Raw genomic sequence first — 20,122 nt, forward strand, 5'->3', positions numbered from 1 at the left:
CTGCTATTTTTGTGGTTACAGAGAGAGATACAAAGAAAATGAAAAGATCCTGACTTACTGGAATCTCACAATGTAGTGTCAGAGTTCTTTAAACATAATTTTGGTACATTGCAACTAGTATCATAACAGGATTAAATGCAAGGCTCTAGGACAAGGTTTTCCTGCCCTCCCCTCCCCTCCCCTCCCCTCCCCTCCCTTCCCCTCTCCTTTCCTTTCCTTTCCTTTCCTTTTTTGACACAGGGTCTCTGTCACCCGGGCTGGAGTGCAGTGGTGCAATCTCTGCTCACTGCAACCTCTGCTTCCCAGTGTCAAGTGATCCTCCCACCTCAGCCTCCCTCAGTATCTGGGACTATAGGCATAGGCCACCATGCCTAGCTAATTTTTATGTTTTTTGTAGAGATAGAGTTTCATCATGTTGCCCAGGCTGGTCTTAAACTCCTGGGCTCAAGCGATCCACCTGCTTTGGTCCCCCTCAAAGTGCTGAGATTACAGGTACAAGGTTTTTAACATCAGCATTTATTGACCCTTTCAACTGGACAATTCTTTGCTATGGGGTGCCACCCTATACATCACAGGATGTTTGGCAGCACCCTTGGTCTTTACCCACTAGATTCTAGTTGCACCCACACTCCTGTGCTGACAACCAAAAATGTCTGCAGCCATTGCCAGATGTACCCTTGAGGATAAAGTTAGAGAACTACTACTCTAGGGGAACACAGGTAGGAATAACTCACCACGTGAAGACATTAGGAGAAATGGTTTTTCGTTAAAGTTCTCACTCTGGTGACAGGAATTCCTACCAATTATACTGTCTATTCTTACTCACTTGTTTTTCTCTCTTCTGTTTGCATCTACAACCTGATTAGCCGTCTCACCATATATGTATTGAATAGGATGTCAAAACTGAATACAATTTTTTATGCCCTATATTACTGTTGTTTATATATAGCTTCTGCTGATGATGTTACCTATATGCCTTGCTTTGAGAATTAATTATTAGGATTGGTCTCGTTAAGCTCCTTGGCCCTCACGTATAAAAGAAAAGCACATGGTTTCTCATCTATGTATTCAACCAAAGTCCTCCTTCCCAAATGTGTTTTTCTGTTCCTACAAAAGAGAACAACACTAGGAAAATTAGCAGAAAATAACTGTGTCACCTTAGAATAAAAGTAATTTTAGGATACGTATATAAATACTTGTCTTTATTTTACTAAGATATTTGATGATAGTTAACGCAACTATGAATAGTTCAACTTTCGCTCGTTCATTTTGTCCTTATATTTATTAGTTTCCAGATAATGAGAGCTACTGATTATGTGATATTTCTAATATTTTTTTCTTCCTTCAGATTAACAGGAAACTTCCAAGATGGAGACTTTGTCTTTCCCCAGATACAATGTAGCTGAGATTGTGATTCATATTCGCAATAAGATCTTAACAGGAGCTGATGGTAAAAACCTCACCAAGAATGATCTTTATCCAAATCCAAAGGTAAAAGGTGGTTATGTTTGCCTGTGGATAATGGTATTTAAGAAAAAAGTAGGCTACTAGGTCTATAGTGTGGCAAGAAAGGGATATGCCCTCCTTGATGGAGACCATTTTCATCGAGAGAGAATCTCTCACCTAGCGTAATTTAAAAATAACACCAAGTTTATATGTGTGGTGACTTCTACATTCCCATTAGGATTCAACTCTTTAATATAATCGTTTCCTTAAAAAAAAAAAAAAACAGCTGCTACAACGTATTAAAGTGTATTAAATTTTTTATTATTATTGGAATGGTGGTCTGAGAGTATCATTTATTGGTAGGGGTTGAAGGAACTTATTCCAAGTGGTTTTCAACCACAAAAAAAAATGCTTAGAAATAATCCTCTTTCGAAGCTTACAGATTAATTTTCATGCATTATGCCCCAGGGGGAATTGACTTGTTTTGACAGGTACTGTTTTTTCTATCTTTAGTTATTAAATACAAAATGAACTATTTATGTGTCACAGAAAATCCCAAAGTCTCCTTCCAGTTTCTTGTGTTGGACTTGAAGTGATAACATAGTAAAACCTGGTTTAATGATGTAGAACTCAAACTTTCTGATCTCGCCACCCCCTTTGATTCTTGAAATGGAAGAAATACTTTTAGAATAACTGATGTCTTCAAACTGAGTAAATTCAGCTTTCTTAAAAGATTACCACGTTTTCCCTATATTTCTCATCTTTCTGCTCACCCAATAAAGTTGTATTACTATATGGATCAGAACAGATTCACACGCCGGCATTTAGGAACTGCTGTTTTAGAAGATCCAATTTTTAAAATCATATATAACCCTATTACATTTATACCTCCTGATCAAGGGTTCTCTTAAACTTCACATCTAAGGAAACCTTAATATCTGGGCAGCAAACAAGGTTTCCTGTGTTCTTTAAAACACACACACACACACACACACACACACACACACACACACACACATTTTCAATGTGCCATTATTTCTGCCACATGCCTGACAGCCTGTTCTGAAAGACTAACTCTTCTTCTTCCATTTCCTAAGGTGGATTGGGTTGCTTGGATTGGATTTGGATATACTTGCTCTCTCATTCTTAAACAGCTGATCCCTTGACCACTTATGTTTGAGCAAACTAAGCATCATAACGTGTTTTAAAATTTGGAAGAATTAAGGAGTATTTCAAGGGAAATGGAGTAATTTTGTTGTCTTTTTCTTCTTTGCTTTCATTGACTATAATATTGTATGGTAATGATGATAGTGACATACCTTTAGAGTTATGCATCAGAATATTCAAAGTTGTTTTTGCTGTAGCCTGAAGTCTTGCACATGATCTACATGAGAGCCTTACAAATAGTATATGGAATTCGACTGGAGCATTTTTACATGGTGAGTTTAAGATGAGGCAAAATTATGGTTTTTTTTTGTTTGTTTGTTTGTTTTTGTTTTTTTTGTTTTGCTGCAGTTCTGCTTACAATGCATACTGGCTTTTATAATGGGAAGTTATGGACTTTATTTTTAACAAATTAAAAGACATAAAAAATTAATGTCAGTTACATTGGGATCTTATTCATAATAATGGTTTATATCCATAGCTTTAGTAAGATGAAAACCATAGTAAAAGACTTAAATCACACAGATTATTGATGCTATGCAGTTGTTACAAATTTGTAGATTTGTCTTCAGAGACTATAATAAACAATAGCTAAGTCTTCATATTGTTCTCTTCTCAGGAAGAACTCCCAAATTAGAGTAGAAGATATGCAGTAAGATTGAAACAATTGAAATGAGGCAACTTAGCTTTTCGCAAATTAAGTATTTGCATAGTACCTGATATTTAGTAAATGCTAACCTTATTCCATTTTAAAAATTCATTTAAAAATCTTTATTAAGCACCTACTATGAACCTAGCATTAATAATAATGAAAACTCTGTATTTATACTAGAATATGTATTAAGGTCTTTAATGATAATAAGTTAATATATTTTGATCTTAGCTGAAGATTTTTCTCATTTTGTCTAATCAATGTGTACGGTTGATTTTGTGGTTTATTGCATTTAGATGCCAGTGAACTCTGAAGTCATGTATCCACATTTAATGGAAGGCTTCTTACCATTCAGCAATTTAGTTACTCATCTGTGAGTAAAGAGTGATTTTATTTTCTTAGTCTACATTCATATTTATATTGCATTAAGTTTTCTTAAAGACATAATTTTCTTTGGGAAGGAATAGCTACTATGTTCCTCTTCATTTCATCCCATATACATTCAAAATTTCAAAATTGTAGACTGCCACCAAACAGAACTGCCTCCAACTGTGCCACTTTCTCAGCATATTTTCAGTTGAACTTGTAAGATACTGTACGTCTAAAATTGTTTACCATCACCAAGTTTATGTACTGTTTATTAGGATCTATAACTATACTTTAGTATTGCATGACTACGTGATTAATATACAGAAAAAATAGATTTCAGTGCTGTAGGGTTATACATTATAGTAGACTTCTGGCTTCATCCCCTGACCTTAAAAAGTATATCCAGAAATCTCTTTTTGAAAATAAGATGTTTATATCCTATGGCTTAGTATTTAATGTGCAAAATACTTTTCAATAGACTTTTTGTACTTCATCTTCAAGGGACTCATTTTTGCCCATCTGTCGGGTGAATGACTTTGAGACTGCTGATATTCTATGTCCAAGTAAGTGAGAATTCAAAACAATTTTAATGTCTGGCTTCAATCTACCATTTCACCTTCACCTTTCCATCAGTAAATGTAAAAAAAAAAAAAAAAAAAAAATGAAAAACAACTTCAAGGAAATTGGCTTTAAAAAGTATATCCCATTTTTAAGTGTGAATTTTTAATATCATGTTGGATTTTTTTTTTCCTTTTAAGAGCCATAGAAAAGCTGTTTTTCTTATTTTTTAGAAACTCTTTCCATTTAAAAGTGTTCTATAAATTTGGGAATATGAGTACAAACAATGTAAGTATGATGTTGCATAGTGGGTTCATCATACCAATTTTATGAAATGTAACAATTACTATTTACCATAAAGAAATTATCTTTTATCATTAAAAGAATAGTTATGTTATATCAGAATGTAAAATTCTAGCTTTAATTGTCCCTTAATTCGACTTTGATATTTATCCATCAAGTTATTATAAGTTAAGAGATTTGGTGTGTGTATTAGGCTATTCTTGCATTGCTATAAAGAAATACCTGAGACTGGGTAATTTATAAAGAAACGGGATTTGATTGGCTCACAGTTGTGCAGGCTATACAGGAAGCATGATGCTGACATCTGCTTGCTTCTGGAGAGGCCTCTGGAAGCTTAGTCATGGCAGAAGGCAAAGGGCGAGCAGACATGTCACATAGCCAGAGTGGAGCAAAAGCACAAGGGGGAAGGTGCCACACACTTTTAAGTGACCAGATCTTGTGAGAACTCACTCACTATAGAGAAGACAGCATCAATCATACTCTTACTTTACAATCCAGCAATCATGCTCCTTGGTATTTACCCAAATGAATCGAAAGCTTATATTCACACAAAAACTTACACGTAGCTGTTCAGAGCAACATTATTCATAATTACCAGAACTTGAAAGTAGCCTAGGTGAATGAATAAACTGTAGTACATCTAGAGAATAGAAATATTCAACACTACAAGGAAATTAGCTAGCAAGGTATGAGAAGACATAGAGGAACATTAAATGCATATTATTAAGTGAAAGAAGCCAGTCTGCAAAGCCTACACAGCTATACATCATTCTGGAAAGGGTAATATTGTGGAGACAGTAAAAAGATCAGTGGTTTCCAGGGGTTAGTGGTGAGGGAGGGATAAATAGGACCCCTTTAACACTAAGGATTTTTAGGGCAGTAACAATACTCTGTATGCTACTCTAATGGTAGATATATGTCATTATGCATGTGTCAAAACTCAGAATGTACAGTACCAGGAGTGAATTCTAATGTAAACTGTGGATTTGGGGTGATAATGATGTGTCAGTGCAAGTTCATCAGTTGTAACAAATATACCACTCAGGTGAAGGAAGTTGGTGGAGAGGAGTTTGTACATGTGTAGGGACCCAAGGTATACGGGAACTATCTACTTCCTGTTCAGATTTACTTTGAACTTAAAACTCCTTTTAAAAAGGAAGTCTATTAAAAATTAATTGACTATATATTTATATGTGTCTATTTTTGAGCTCGCTCTTCTACTCCATTGATCTATATGTCTATTGTTATGTCAAGCAGTACTTTGATTACTTTCGCTTTATAGTAAGTCTTGAAATCAGTGTTATTTCTCTTTCTTCATCTTTTTCAAGATTATTTTGGCTATTCTGGTCCTTTGCATCTCTGTATGTATTTTAGTATTTTCAGCTTGTCACTTTCTACTCTTCTTCCCCCTGAAAAAGCCATTTTGACTGAGATTACTTTGAATGTATTGTTCATTTGGGGGATATTTGACAATTTAATAATATTGGGTTCTCTGATCCATATGCATGCTATATCTCTGCATTTATTAAGGCTGTTAAATTTTTCATAGTGATGTTCTATAAATTTAAGAGTGCAGGCCTTGTATAATAAATTTTGTTAAATTTATGCCTAAGTCAAATTTTTAGTGGTTCTGTAAATTTAATTAAAATTTTCTGATTAGTTATTGTTAGTGTAGACAAATACAATTGATTTTTATATATTGACTTTGCTAAAATCACTTATTATTTGAGTAGATTTTTTTTTTGTAGATTCCTTAGGATTTTCCTTATTGATAATTCTTAATCTTTGTTTGAGAACAAGGCTTTTTTCTAATCAAGATGCCTTTTATTTTTTTATTTTTTGTTTTTTTACTGGCTTGGACTTTTAGTATAATGTTGAATTGAAATGATGAGAGCATTCATCATTACCTTGTTCCTGATCGTAGGGGGAAACCATTTAGTCTTTCATTATTAAGTATTAGTTGTAGGATTTTTCTTAGATTTTTTTTTATCAGAATGTACAATTTTTACTTTATTTCACTGAGAGTTTTTATCATGAAGGGTATTAAATGCCTTTGTGGCCTCTAGTGAGATAATCTTGGGTTTTCTCTTTTTTAATCTACCAAATTACATTATTTGATTTTTGAATATCAAGTCAACCTTGCATTCAGGATATGCCCTGATTGGTTATGATGTATTTTTAATATATTGCTAGATTTGATTTGCTAATATTTTATTAAGTGTTTTTGTCTGTGTTAATGATGGATATTGTTCTGTAGTTTTCTTGCAATGTCACTGCAGTGACTGATCTGAGTATCAAGATATACCAGTCTCATACAATACATTTGGAAAGATTCTCTCTTCCATTTTTGGGAATTGTTTTGTAAAATTTGTATTATTTATTTCTTTTTTGAATATTTGGCAGAATTTACTGGTGGATCCATCTTGGATTGGAGTTTTCTCTCTGGGATAAATTAAGAATTCAATTTCTTTAATAGGTTAAGGGCTATTCTGGTTGTTTATTGTCAAAACTCCTGAGTTAGCTTTGGTGATTTATGTTTTTAAAGGAATTTTTAGCTTGGCAAATTTGTTAACATAAAATTGTTCATTATATTCCCATATTATTTTAATGTCATTGTGGTAGGTAATAACATCTTCCCTCTCATTTCTGTCATTAATAATTTGTTTCTTTATTCTTTTTTTTTTTTTTCCTAACCAGTCTGGTTATCAGCTTATCACTTTTTAAAGAACCACCTTTTGACTTAATTGACTTTTCTATATTATACTTCTTTTTTTTATTATTACTGAATTTTGAGCTTATTGTTATTCTTTCTTCACGGTTATTTTGGGTTTCATTTACTCTTTTTTTCTAGTTTTTTTTTTTTTTTTTTTTTTTTTAGGTAGTAAGCTGAGTCCATTAATTAGATACCTTTCTTCTTTCCTAATATAAGTATTTATTGCTGTAAATTTCCCTCTAGCACTGCTTTAGCTGAATCCCCCAAACCTTGATATGTTGTATTTTCATTTTTATTAGGTTCAAGATATTTTCTGATTTCCCTTTTGATTTCTTTTTTCATGTATGGGTTATTTATAAGTGTGTTGCCTACTTTGGGGATTTTCCCACAATTTTTTCTGTTACTGATTTGTAAGTTATTTCTTTTGTGATCAGAGAATATACTTTGTATCGTTTGAATCCATTTAGATGTATTCAGACTTATTTTATGACCCAGAATATGGTTTGTATTTGTTCACTATAGTGGCTGTAATAAATTACCACAAACTTGGTGACTTAAGATAACATACATTTATTCTCCTATAGTTCTAGTGGTCAGAAGTTCAAAATTGGTTTCACTGGGCCAAAACCAAGGTGTTACTAAGGTTGCGCGCCTTCAGATGACTCTAGGAGAGAGTCAGTTTCTTTGCCTTTTCTAACTTCTAGGGTTGCACTTCTCAGCTCATGACTTCTTTCTGTCATTGAAGTCAGCAGTATAGCATATTTAAATTTCTTTCTACTTTCATGATCACATTGCTTTCTACTTTCTGTGTATAGTCCAATCTTTCTCTACTTTCCTCTTATAAGGACACTGTGATTGCATTTAGGGCCCACCTAGTTATTCTAGAATAATTTTCTCATTTCAAGATCTTTAATTATACTTATAAAGCCACTTTGCAAATAAGATAACATGCACAAATTTCAAGGAGTAGGACCTGAACATCTTTGGTTGCTGTTATTCAGCCCACCACATGGTCTACCCTTGTAAAAGTTCCATGAGCACTGTTGTTGATGAGTGGAGTGTTTTAAACATGTTAGTTGGATCCAGTTGGTTAATAGCGTTGTTCAAGCCTACTGGGTTCTTACAGACTTTTTTTTGCTGGTTGTTCTATTGAACTGCTGATAGATGTTAAAATCTTCAGCTATGATTGTGAGTTTTTCTGTTTTGTCTGTTCTTTAAATTTTTGTTGTATGTACCTTGAAGCTCTAGTTTTAGAAGCATACACATTTAGAATTGCTATATCCTCTTGATGACATAGTCTTTGCTCTGAAATATACTTGATTTGATATTACCATAGCTACTTCAAGTTTTCTTTTCATTAGTGTTACCATGTCATATCATCCTTGTAACTTATGTCTTTATATTTGAAACGGGTTTCTTGTAGACAGCATATGGTTGGGTCTTGCTTTTTAAATTCAACAAACACTGGGTGTTTTTTGTTTGTTTGTTTGTTTTTCTGTTCTTTCTTCCCTCCCCCTCCACCCCTGCCCCCCATTTAGGTTTGTTCACTTCCTTGGATATGGTTATTGTTTTTATACAATTTGGAAAACATTCAACTATTCTGTAAAAGTTTTTTTGTCCCTTCTTTTTGTAGGATTCCAATTACACATTAGTTATGCTGCTTGATACTGTCTCTCAGCTCAGATATTGTATTCATTTTTTTCTCTCTGGCCTTTATTTTAGATGACTTCTATTATGTCTTCAATTTCGTGAAGCCTTTTATTTTAGGTCTAATCTACTGTTATTCCCATCAATGTAATTTTTATTTCAGGTATTTTTCAACTCTTAATTCAGATCTTTTAAAAAAAATCTTTCCTTTTATTTCTTCACATGGCTGATTATTTTCTCTGCCCCCTTTATTTATTTATAAAGACTGTTTTCACATTCTTATCTACTAAATCTATCATCTATTTATTTGTGTTATTTTTTAATATGTTTCTGTTGATTGATTATATTTTCTTATGGATCATGTTGTCCTTTTTCTTGGCATGTCTGGTTATTTTTAGCCCATGCCAGACATTGTGAATTTTACATTGTTAGTTGCTAGATTTTTTTTATTCCTTCAAATTACATGGTTGGTTGCTGGATATTTTTTATTCCTTTAAATATTTTTGATTGTTTTCCTGGCCTTAGTAGTTTCTTCCTATTCATGAACTAATTAGTACTTAACTGAGAACTTGAGGGGTTTCCTCTACAGATTTCCAGAACTCTTTCTGTTTACAGCTTCCTCGTCTCAATACTCAGTTCCATAAATCCTAGTTGCTTTGGCTTCTACAAACTCTAAACTCTGTCTTCTTGATCCAGCAAGATTCACAAGTTTTATTTGTGTTCTCTTTCTCTGGAGTACAGCCTGAAAACTCTTCAGTCATAGGCTGATGCAATAATAGAGTTCACCTCATTTGTTTCTCTTGGAGATTGCTATACTGTATTGCCTGTTGTCCAGCATCTAAAATTTGTTGCTTCATGTATTTTTATTTGTTTTTCTAGTTTTTTAATATGGGAGGGTAATTCTGATTTCTGTTATTCCTTCATGACCAAAAGTGGTTTGCCTTTTTTTTTTAAGTTATTAATACAAAGATAATTCTTACCTTTAAGTTTGAGCAGATTTTCTACACTTTATTTTAACCTATACAATTTTATTTTATATATTATGAGCAGAATATATAGTGGAAGAGGATGAATTTTCATTTTCATATTATGTTAGTTCAAAGGTTTATTTAAAGAGTGTTGCTTTCTATTTTAGAAGCAAAACGGACAAGTCGGTTTTTAAGTGGCATTATCAACTTTATTCACTTCAGAGAAGCATGCCGTGAGACGTATATGGAATTTCTTTGGCAATATGTAAGATTTAAATATGTTTTGGGGTTACATGCCAGATCAGTAACATTATTTATGAACATTATAATCTGTTTTGAAATCATTGCCATAGATAGCAAATTGCTGTATTGCCTTTAGAATTGAATTCATTTTTATATTTATGTAAACTTGCAGATTTTAGTTACTTTAAAGCATATCTCAGAATCGGATTTTCTTTGAAATTTGGTAACATTATGGAGAGGCTGAGTTCTGCTTGTTTTAAAATTTTGTAGCTGAGGCTTGTTTTCCTTTATTAGGAAATGTTAGGGAATATTGATATGTTTACATTTTTTTCTTTGAAGTTTGCATGATGTAGCTTTTATTAAATAATGGACATATTTAAGGTTTATATTGCCTTTTAAATAATGGCATAATTGGACTGTTTGTGGTGGTGTTTATCATGGTTGCTCAGATTCAGTCCAAGGCAATCTCTTTAACAGACAGAAACTCATTTTCCTTTCATCAACAATTTAGAGAATTTGGCAAGATTATGAGTCATCTGTGTGATTTTTCCCATTTGTCTTCAGTAATGGGGTACCATACTCTTAGAAAAGCACCAGAGTAACTCCAAACACTTAGACCCTAGGCTCCAGCTTCACTGAGCTATATAGATCCATACTTCTTTGCACAAATCATGCTAAGCTTATACCTCCTAAACATCATATAATCTTCAAAGCTTACCACATTCATGTGCCAACATACACACACTCTCATAATTTTGCTTGGTTAAGTTTCCACTATCTTTAAGACACACCTCAGACATCTATCACCTCTACGATGTCCTGTCACCCTTCTTCCGAGCCATTTCCCAAGTTGGGTTAGATGTCACTCTTGTTGGTTCCCATTATATTAAAAGCAACAAGCAATTTTGTGGGTTTTTATTCTTGTATCTGGCTCCTCAAGGAGACTTAGCTACTTAAGTTCAAGACCTATAAGTTAGTCTTCTTGAGAATTCTCAGTTTTGAGCTCAGTGCCTATGATGAGAGCCCAACATTTGTGTTGAGTAAAGAAATTCCTAATTCATTTGTCATGAAGGCCTAACTCTATCTTAAATTTCTTATTTCTGATGGTTCAAACTATAGTATGAGTAAGGATTTTGGACACTCTGATTATGTTGAAATGCACTAATATGAGATGATTAAAATTGCTTTAATAGAAATCCTCTGCGGACAAAATGCAACAGTTAAACGCTGCACACCAGGAGGCATTAATGAAACTGGAGAGACTTGAGTAAGTGGGAGATTTACAAGTAAAATAAATGCAATTTCAAAATGCAAAATGAATTGTAAGTAGTATTTTACAACCCTATAGTCCACCTTAAATCTCTTTTATCTCTCTTAATAAATAGCAGGGTATTTGAGTTTGCCTTTTCTAAAAAAAAAAGAAGAAAGAAAAACTAGTTTTTCTTCTAACTCTTAATTATGTAATACATCCTTTGGCTTTTTCTGTTGTTGATGTGTTAGCCTGATTTGTTTAAAGCCTTTAGCTTACTCTTCTAATTTGTGTCTGGAATATCGTCTTATGTAAGTGAGCAGTAACTGCCTGGACTATGTTCCTTGAGATCAGTTGATTCCATCAAATGTTTACTCTTACAACAGAGTTTTTTGTCTATTTGTTTTATTTTTGACTTAAAGGTAATGTAGGGAAAAGAATCACTCAACAGTTGTGATTTCTTGGCCTTCCTCATATATATATTGATTTTGAGCAGGATTTTTGGAATCTCTTCTAATTTATAGAGATGTCTTTGAGGTTATCTGTTTTAGGTGAGAGATTTTCTAACCTGCCCCTGGTTAAAATTGCCTTTACAGGCAGCAGTAAGCTGAAAAGACTGGGGACAGGCAGACATTAGACTGTAACAGGGTAAAAGATATCACAAACTAAATCAAAAGAAGAATGACAAAGTGGAGAGAAAATTTGCAGCACATGCCACAAAGCCTTACAACTCTAATAACAAAACCCATGTAATATTCCTAATATACAAATATAATATACAAAACTACAAAGCAGCCCTATAAACTGATAGGAAAAAGTATAACTTTAAAAAAAAATAGACAAAGGCTTAAAATACATAAAAACAGCTAATATATCAGATAGGCAAAAACTAAATTTGAAAACATTCATAACATTCAAAATATTCATATAGAAGAGACTTGAACACATGTAAGTGTTGTAAGGAAGGACTAGTAGTGGAAGAATGGATGATACGGGAGTAAGAGATGTGAGGCGATGATAGCCAGTACAGAGGTAGAGAAATCAGCATTACCAGAAGGAATACAATATTCATTTTATTAGGAGTGAAGTTAGAAAGGATAGGTATGTATGTGGATGGATCCATAGATTTGATAGTAGAAAACTGAAGGAGCTCATTTGATTTTTATTTTCTGCCTGTAGTAGAGGCCAGATCATTCATTTTAAATGGTTGCCACATGAAAGGGTGTAATTCAGAAATATAAAAGTAGACGATTTCTTTATCTAAGTTATTTGAGGACAGGTATTTCATTTTAGCCTTTCAAAAGTGAAGAGCAGTATTTTAATCTATTTTGCTGTGTTAAGTTCTGTTCCAGTTGAAGAGCAAGAAGAGTTCAAGCAACTTTCAGATGGTATTCAGGAGCTACAACAATCACTAAATCAGGATTTTCATCAGAAAACGGTATCTGTTGTGAGGCACCTTAAACTTTAAAAAATAAAATTTGTTTGTAGATGTGGTGGGACATATAGTAACAGCACATTTCTTTCTCTATTACCAAAGAAATAGAATATATTTCTGTGCCTATTTGTGCCCCTTATAATGGATACATACTTCTCTCAATCATCTAGAACCATGATGGGTTTTGTTGGCAAAGTTTTTTGTTGTCTTATTGAATAGAATTTTTTAGGGTTTTCCTAGGTCTGGTTTTGCTGCTTCCAAACCATGCACTGTGGCACCCTGGATACTGCAGTAAACTCTCAAGAATGCGTCAAAATATCTTGAATTTTCAAGGGAACCACTGTAGTACTCAGCATCTGTCATATCCTTGAATTCAAGGAAGTTCACAGTTTCCATTTTTGGTCACATTCCTTTCATATCCTTGTGAAGCTAGGGTTTTGGCATTTGCTGTGGTAAAAGCAAGTACAATGTAAAAATCACTGTGACATAGGAAATGAGAATTCTATATCCAGTCTGAAATACACGCTCCAAGGTACATGAATGTATGCGGTGCCCAGTAGGTACATACATCTAACTAGGAAGTACTCAAGGTTATTTAAAAACAAAATAAAAAATTTTTCTTTCAACTTATATGTATTATTTTTCAAAGGGCTACAATGTTAGGACATAAATACTTAGGCCGTTATTTGGACTTAACTACTTAGTAAAGGAGCTCTTAGATATTTCTTTTGGCTTAGGAGCATCATGAGCAGAGAAAGTTTAAAAGAGTATCTGATCTAACACATTTAACTCCTTTCTTACCTTAATTTTATGAGACAGCAGTGAGTGGCTAAATCTGAACGTTTTGAATCATTATAAAACATGTGTTTGCTTTTTCCCTTAGATAGTGCTGCAAGAGGGAAATTCCCAAAAGAAGTCAAATATTTCAGAGAAAACCAAGCGTTTGGTAAACATCTTTTCTTTTCACTAGCATTTGAAGTTTGAATATATTGTGTGGAGGAGTATTTTAGCTGTGTGTGTTATTATTGTCAAATGTTTCTCCCTTTTTCCCCTCAAAATGAAGCAATCTTTTTCAACTTAAATATAATAGATGACTATTGTTTTAAAAAATACCAAAACACAGAAATGTATGAAGAAAGTAAAAATCACTTGAAAGCTCACTATACAATCTGATGTATGTCAAAGATTGTATTTGCTATGCATATGTAAATATACGTGTGTAATTTTACATAAATGATATTAGGCTCAATACGTCTTACCTTCTTTTTTCCCCATTTAGTAATATAACACAGGTATGAGTTTTAAATAGATCCTCATTTATATTAATGCTTGCATCTAGTTGTGCATTATATGTATATGCTGTCTTGTAGATCCTTTTAATCCCCTACTGATAGACTTTCACATTGCTTCTAATTTTTTGCTATTAAACAGAAATATATGTATATGTGTATCATATGCATACATATGTACATACATACATTTCTGCAACACGCTGCTTTTATTTAAAATAAATTTTTTTGTTTAGGATTTCTGGGTCATAGGAAATACACATGTAAAATTGACCAATGCAGCCAAACTGATTTCTAGAAAGATACCAATTTATATTACTACCAGTAGAACAAGAGACTGTCCGTTTCCCTACACCTTTGCCAAAATTGGATGTTTTCAGGCTTTTAAAATCTTTGTTACTGTTATATTGAAAAAAAAAATCTCATTTTATTTTTATTTATTTTATTTATTTATTTTTTTGAGACAGAGTCTCACTCTGTCACCCAGGCTGGAGTGCAGTGGCACGATCTTGACTCACCACAACCTCCACTTCCTGAGTTCAAGCAATTCTGCCTCAGCCTTCTGACCAGCTGGGACTATAGGCTCGTGCCACCATGCCCAGCTAATTTTTGTATTTTTAGTGTAGGCGGGGTTTCACCATATTATGCAGGCTGCTCTTGAACTCTTGACCTCGTGATCTACCCTCCTTGGCCTCGCAAAGTGCTGGGATTACAGGCAAGAGCCACCACGCCAGGCCAAAAAAAATCTCATTTTAATTTAATTCCTTTAATTCTAGTGATTTTGGCAATCTTGCTTAGTGATTTCTTATAATTTCTTATTTTGTATATTACTTGTTTGTGTACCTTATTTATTTATTTATTTATTTATTTATTTATTTATTTATTTATTTTTGAGATGGAGTCTCACTCTTTTGCCCACGTTGGAGTGCAATGGCATGATCTCAGCTCACTGCAACCTCTGTCTCCCAGGTTCAAGGGATTCTCTTGCCTCAGCCTCCCAAGTAACTGGGATTACAGACATCTGCCACCATTCCCGACTAATTTTTTTGTATTTTTAGTAGAGACAGGGTTTTACCATATTGGCCAGAGTGGTTTTGAACTCCTGACCTCAAGTGATCCACCCACCTCGGCCTCCGAAAGTGCTAGGATTACAGGTGTGAGCCACCGCACCTGGCCACTTATTTATTTTTCAATAAACTCCATGAATTAGGGATTTTAGCTCTCCATATATTTGTCTGTCAAATTTATATATTTTTTGCCCATTAAAAGGTTTATGTTTTTATGTAATAAAATTTATAGATAAGGCCTTTATGTTTTTTGGCTTTAATTGTGTACATAGAAAGGACTGCCCTATTCATCAGATTATTTTTTAATACTATATTTTCTCATTATACTTTTATAGTTTCCTTATTATTTTAACATGTATACTTTAGATCCTTGAGAAACTTACTGTGGTATTATATTTCCCTTATTTTTCTATCATTTTTTAAATTGGGAAATGCTTTCATCTGAGTAGTACTTCCTATGGCTCAATTTTATTATTTACTTCTTTCTGTCCCCTTTAAATCCAAGTTAAAACAAACACTTTGTACTTATCAAGTTTAGACCTTTTATAAAGAGGAGACAAGTGATGAAAGTTAACACTATTGTAAGGAAAATAACCTCTAATCTTGTAGAGCATTAAAAGAGAGTAGATAATGTGATTTGCAGAACTCTAAGAATAAAATAACAAAATATACAGAAATTATAGGAATACATTATATCGAACATGCAGTTTTGGCCTCTGAGTTAGCTGATCAAAAAGTAAGAATCTTTTCTTTTAAGTTAAAAATATTTAGACAAATTACACAACACAGTAATACATTCTTGTTATGAAATATTCTCTCTTTACATACACACACACTCACACACGTATATATATGTATATATAGAGAGGGGAGTATACATATATATATATAGAGAGAGAGAGAGAGAAGGGTACGAAATGTGAAAGGCCTCCTCTCAGCCCATTTTACCTTGAGGTAGTACTATTCCCTTCCTTTTTCCGACACCATATGCATACACATATAGAGGCACATAATCATGTGTCACTATTTTGTTGTTCTGTTTTTATAGAAATGTATTTATGTCTTATATGTTGATCTGTGAATTGGTTCTTTCACTTAATATATCTGGAAAATCTTTCCTGTTAGTACATAGAGTCATAGAGGGTCCCCAGACAATGTAAATACAACTTATCAACAAATATCTGAGAAGAAAATTTATAGGAATTTTTTTGACATAATTTCAGACTTAAAACAACAAACTTTCAAGACAATTTCCAGCCACCCTTCACTTCAATTCTTTGAATAGTTACATTCATTTTTGAAATTCAGGAGAAGGGAATTTGTTTTCATTCAGCAAGCATGTAGTGAGCACCTTCTCAGTGCTGTAACTTTATTTGGGTACTTGGAAAACCAAGATACATTTTCACAACTCCAATTTGCTCAGTCTTACGAAACACATATCAAGTACAAAATTATAGAGTTGCACGTATAAAAATTGTACTATTTAAAGAAGAAATGTAGAGAAAATGGGAGCAGGATTTTCAGGGATCAGTACAAATTTAGCAGGTAGACAGGAGTGGGATAATGATATTCTAGGAGGACCCTACTGGTCAAAGAAAGAACACTTATACTTGTCTAAACATAAGGTCAGAATTACCAGATTGTAGGGTGCAGTAGGGAACTGGTGGGAGATGAGACTAGACAGGAAGAGAGTAAGAGCCATGTAATGAAAGGCTTTGAATGTCCTGCTAAGGAGGAGCTTGATCTTTGGCCTACAGACAAATGTGAGCAATTAAGTAGGTAAGTGATGTGTTCAGAATTTAATTTTACCCCCATTACAGAGAACATGGACCTAATTTCTTTGTTCTTTCCCATTATACTAGAATGGTAAATCACCAAGTTTTTTATATCTAATATGTAAAAATGTTTTCTCAACAGAATGAACTAAAATTGTCAGTGGTTTCTTTGAAAGAAATACAAGAGAGTTTAAAAACAAAAATTGTGGATTCTCCAGAAAAGCTAAAGAATTATAAAGAAAAAATGAAAGATACGGTCCAGAAGCTTAAAAACGCCAGAGTGAGTTTTCTTTTTATTTTAATGCATTTGTATCTTTAAAAAAAAAACAAAACAAATTCTTGTTTAATTATGTGTTATTTTTTGGATTTCTGAATTATCTATACTTCCTCTTAAACTTTTTTTGACCTTATTTCTTTGTAGCTTTTCTCTAGAGTGGATATGGGGAAAATAAATATAATTTCAAGACATTTGTTCAATTATGCAACAATTTTTCGAGGCTTTGCTCTGGGGGATCAAAACAGAATGCTGGGTCATGAGATTTAATTACTTTATTACAAGGGAGAAAAGTATTAAGTAATTTTACAAACAATTGTAATTATAAATTATAATATATACTATAACAAAGTATAAGGTATGCATGTGTGTGGATAGGGGTATATGAGAAATCTCTGTACCTTTTGATTAATTTTGCTGTGACTGTCTAACTGCTTGAAAAATTAAAATCTATTAATAGTATCAGAAAGAGAGGAAAGGAAGTATAGAGTGCTTTGAAATAATGTAATAAGGAGAGCCCAGTTTAGTGTTGGGCTGGAAGTACAGGTGGAAGAGGGAAGGAAGAATGCTACCATTCTTCAGATGCTAGCATTAAAAAAAGACACTTTTCATTTTAAACATAGCAGTACCAAGGCCCAATTCATTGTATATGGAAGAACATGAAAGGCAGAGGGAACAGCATATGTGAATTCTGTGAGGTAGTAGGGAGTAAGGTATGTTCAAGATTATGGGTTATGTAGGAGCTGGATTGATGTGGTGCAATACAAACTTAGAAGTGGGCAGACAATTTACCATCTTTTGTGAAGCATTGTTTTTAAACTATTAATTTAAAAAACATGTAGTTTGTCTTTGAATTTGTTATCCAATTCTTTCTTGAAAATTAAGATTATCACACAAGAACAGACAAAGATCATCAGAACAGAAATGAGAACCCAGAAATAGATTTGAGTATTAATGAGAAAAGGATGATTTATTTAAGAAACAGTTCTGGCTCAATTAGCTATTCATCTAGAAGAAAAGGGTGTTGGGCCTACACTTTGCTCTTTTACAAAAATAAATTTTATATGTATTAAAAATTTACCTTAAAAAATTTAAGTTTTACTGATTTTAGGAGAACATTTATATAATCTTGGACTGGGATAGATTTTTTAAATTAAGATTGGAAACAGAAAATCTAGAGAGAAAAGTAGACATATTAGAACATAATTACAGTGCATATGACAGGTAGAGGGATTATATCCATGATTTGCAAAGATTGCAAATTAGTAAGAAAAAAAAAATTAGGTAGATCGAGGGGTAGGCTAGTGAGAATAAGGGAAGGAGTCTTTGTATTGTTACCATGGTTGAAGTAAATATATGTTCATTTTGTAATTTTAGATGAGGAGTTAATCTTTTTAAAAGAATTAACTGTAGTAGTTGTTATTATACAAATGAATAGGAAGATTATAAATGAGTAATATGATGGATAGCCCAGGAGTAATCAGAAATAGTTTGAATATTAGCAAAATAAACTATTTTAATATCATCATTAATAACTTTTGGAAGGTATTTCATCGAGTAATTTAGTAAAATTATGGCACTTTTCCTTTGTTTGAAGATACTTGGCAATTAAAAAACAATTATTTGTGCTTAAACACATGTCAGTAATAATGCTGTATTACTGACCTAGAAATTTAATTATTCCCTGCTCTTAAGGTTTCAGTATTAAATGCAGAAATTATTTAAGAGCAAACAAATTGATATTACTGCAGCTTCATTAAAAAGAATATCAAACTGTGGTCTTTGTTTTTTGTCTTTCAAAGCAAGAAGTGGTGGAGAAATATGAAGTCTATGGAGATTCAGTTGACTGTCTGCCTTCATGTCAGTTGGAAGTGCAGTTGTATCAAAAGAAAATACAGGACCTTTCAGATAATAGGGAAAAATTAGCCAGTATCTTAAAGGAGGTTTGTATTGTATGGAATTTTTATGTCTTTGTTATATACAGTTTACTATAGTTCCTTGGATTTTGCTTTCACTTTTTGTTACTGTTTTCCTAAAGAAAAGCAGGGTCATTCTACAATATAATAGATGTGGCAGTGTATGCTATGAAAATGACACTTTTCTTTTTAAATATAGCAGTAGCAAGACCCAATTTTTAACCTTCAGATGAAATTAATAACTAACCCAGCACATTGCTGTGTATAGGTTGGAAAATAGTACAGTAGCTCCCCCTTATCCTCAGGGGATTCATTTCAAGACCCCCAGGGGATGCCTGAAACTGTGGATAGTAACAAACTCTATATTTATGTTTTTTCCTATACGTACATCCCTATGATAAAGTTTAATTTAAAACTTAGGCACAGTAAGAGATTAATAATAATTACTAATAAAAGAGCATTTATAGCAATATACTGTAATAAAAGTTATGTGAATGTGATCTCTCTCTCAAAATATCTTACTGTACTAAACTCACCCTTCTTCTTGTGATGATGTGAGATGATAAAATGCCTAGATAAATAATTGAAGTGAGATATTGCTAGGCTACTGTTAACCTTCTGACCATACATCAGAGTAAGGATCATCTGCTTCATGTGATCCTAGATCCTCAAGGCACTATGATGTTGACGGTTGGATGTTGATGACTAGAGAGCCAGTAGTGGATACAGCATGAATCTGCTGTGCAAAGGGATGATTCACTTCCAGGGTCAGGGCTGGGCATGGTGGCTTAAGCCTGTAATCCCAGAGCTTTGGAAGGCTGAGGAGGGAGGACCATTGAGACTAAGAGTTGGAGACCAGCTTGAACAACATAGCAAGATGCTATCTCTACAGAAAATTTAAAAAGTTAGCCAGCTATGATGGTGTATGTCTGTAGTCCCAGCCACTTGGGAGTCTGAGGTGGGAGGATCACTTGAGCCCAGGAAGTCAAGACTGTAGTGAGCTATGATCATTCCACCGCACTCCAGTCTGAGTGACAGAGTGAAGCCCCATCTC

At 33.3% G+C, this 20,122-nt stretch overlaps 1 protein-coding gene across 2 annotated transcripts in view; it reads left to right on the plus strand.

The window, feature by feature from the left end:
- NUF2 (NUF2 component of NDC80 kinetochore complex) overlaps positions 1-20,122 on the plus strand; it is a 31,350-nt gene that overhangs the window by 2,813 nt on the left and 8,415 nt on the right. For both annotated transcript variants that reach the window (XM_010373357.2, XM_010373358.2), the window contains exons 2-11: positions 1,349-1,491; positions 2,811-2,885; positions 3,559-3,635; positions 4,133-4,194; positions 9,988-10,085; positions 11,257-11,330; positions 12,654-12,750; positions 13,631-13,693; positions 17,021-17,158; positions 18,955-19,095. In XM_010373357.2, the coding sequence (XP_010371659.1) occupies positions 1,369-1,491; positions 2,811-2,885; positions 3,559-3,635; positions 4,133-4,194; positions 9,988-10,085; positions 11,257-11,330; positions 12,654-12,750; positions 13,631-13,693; positions 17,021-17,158; positions 18,955-19,095 (948 nt within the window). In that variant the 5' untranslated portion in view covers positions 1,349-1,368. The remainder of the gene's footprint in view (positions 1-1,348; positions 1,492-2,810; positions 2,886-3,558; positions 3,636-4,132; positions 4,195-9,987; positions 10,086-11,256; positions 11,331-12,653; positions 12,751-13,630; positions 13,694-17,020; positions 17,159-18,954; positions 19,096-20,122) is intronic.

The sequence above is a fragment of the Rhinopithecus roxellana genome, chromosome 8, assembly GCF_007565055.1.
Source record: "Rhinopithecus roxellana isolate Shanxi Qingling chromosome 8, ASM756505v1, whole genome shotgun sequence".
NCBI classification, from domain to species: Eukaryota; Metazoa; Chordata; class Mammalia; order Primates; family Cercopithecidae; genus Rhinopithecus; species Rhinopithecus roxellana.